Below are 1,673 nucleotides of genomic sequence, written 5' to 3' on the forward strand. Positions count from 1 at the left end.
CCCACCCCAGGCTGGGCAGAGGCGGCCCTTCTGGCGGGAAGTGGTGGACAGAGACCGTCCCCCGACTGGGCAGCCGACTCCGCCCAGGGGCGAGCACCCCAGAGAGGCAGAAAGCGGGGAGAGGAGGCCACGGCCGAGGCCACTGCTGACACAGAGAGAATTCTTTTTTCTTTGCTGGACTGGGGATGGAACCCAGGGCCTTGACATTGAGCTACATCCCCAGATGTTTTTATTTTTATTTATTTGTTTTTGCTTTTTTGAGACAGGGTCTCACTACGTAATTGAGACTGACCTGGAACTCACTATGTAGCCCAGGCTGGTCTGGAACTCACAGCGATCCTACTGCCGCAGCCTCCCGAGGGCTGGGATGACAGGTGTGCGCCACCACGCCCAAGATGTTTTTATTTTTTATTCTAAGACTGTCTCCTCCCTCACTCACTAAGGTGTACTACAAAATAGGTTTCTCTCCTTCTCTTTGTCCTCCTCCTCCTCCTTCTCTGGTACTGAGGCTCCAACCCAGGGCGGGGGCCTCTAACACCAAGCTACATCTCCAGCCCTCTTTATTTTGAGGTCACTAAATTTGACCTCAAACTTTCAAACCCTCCTGCCTCAGCCTCCCAAGCAGTTGGGACCACAGGCCTGTGCCCCACAACGGCAGCATTTGCTTCTGCGGGTGCTGAAGTCACTTTCACAGCCTGCTGTCTTCTAAGGCTCTGGCCACGGATGTACCCTAACTTCTCTGGAGCTGCTTTCACCGCTCCTCGCCCTTGTGTTTCTAGTTGCCCTGGAAACACCGTTTTCCCGGTGCCCCTTTTCCTCTAACAGTGAGGTCTTTCCCGGACTCTGTCGCAGCATGTGGCGTTTGTTTTCAGGAACTTGGCGCAGACTCCTGGTGCACAGGGCGTGGTCTCCCTCCGCCTCCACACGAACCCCGCCTCCCCCACGACCACCCCGTCCAGGTCCCCACTAGACGTCTTGGGGGCACCTGGCCTCCCCCAGGCTTTGGGCAGAGTGGACCTGTGCCCAGCAGGGAAGCAGCGGACACCAGGTCCGTGGCCCAGGCCTGCCCCGGAGCGTTCAGGGGTCTTACAGGCAGGGTCACCGCGTCTGCAGGAGACTCTGGCCTCTCCCGGACCAGCGGGTGCCTCCATCCCACGGCCTCTGCCCCCTTCTGTATGCGGGTGAGAACCCCAAACTCTGGAGAGGGCTTGAGTTTCTCCTTCGATGTCCAGGCAGGTACACACACGCACACACGCAGGCACACACACGCACACGTAAAGGAGCAACCGGAAACTAGCAAGTCTGGCCACGCACTTCTGCCCCACTGCAGCTTCCTCATTGACCCAGGAGGCTGCAGAGCAGAGGCTGCCACAGGAAGAAAGACAACAGCCTGGCCGGTGACCTGCACCTATTCAGCACTCTAGGAGGCTGAGGCAGGAGGAGCCCAAGTTCAAACCCAGCCTGAGCAATTTAGTGACTGAGTGAGATCCTATCTCAAAATAAAAAAATCAAACTTAAAGAGAGCTGGGGAAAGGTCGGAGGTGGGGCAGGAGCACAGAACCTGCCTGGCAAGCTCTAGGCCCTGAGTTCGACTCCGGTACCAAAAAAAAAAAAAGCGGGCTGGGGAAGGAGCTCAGTGCAAAGACCCTGGGTCCAAGCCCAATACCATAAAT

General features: G+C 57.0%; 1 protein-coding gene across 1 annotated transcript in view; it reads right to left on the minus strand.

The window, feature by feature from the left end:
* Tgm4 (transglutaminase 4) overlaps positions 1-1,151 on the minus strand; it is a 13,447-nt gene extending 12,296 nt beyond the window's left edge. Inside the window, 1 exon segment of the mRNA XM_033762709.1 lies at positions 843-1,151. Coding sequence (XP_033618600.1) covers positions 843-1,151 — 309 coding nt within the window.
* Positions 1,152-1,673: the final 522 nt, after the last annotated feature.

The sequence above is a fragment of the Fukomys damarensis genome, unplaced genomic scaffold, assembly GCF_012274545.1.
Source record: "Fukomys damarensis isolate Sample0158 unplaced genomic scaffold, DMR_v1.0_HiC HiC_scaffold_12, whole genome shotgun sequence".
Taxonomy (NCBI): domain Eukaryota; kingdom Metazoa; phylum Chordata; class Mammalia; order Rodentia; family Bathyergidae; genus Fukomys; species Fukomys damarensis.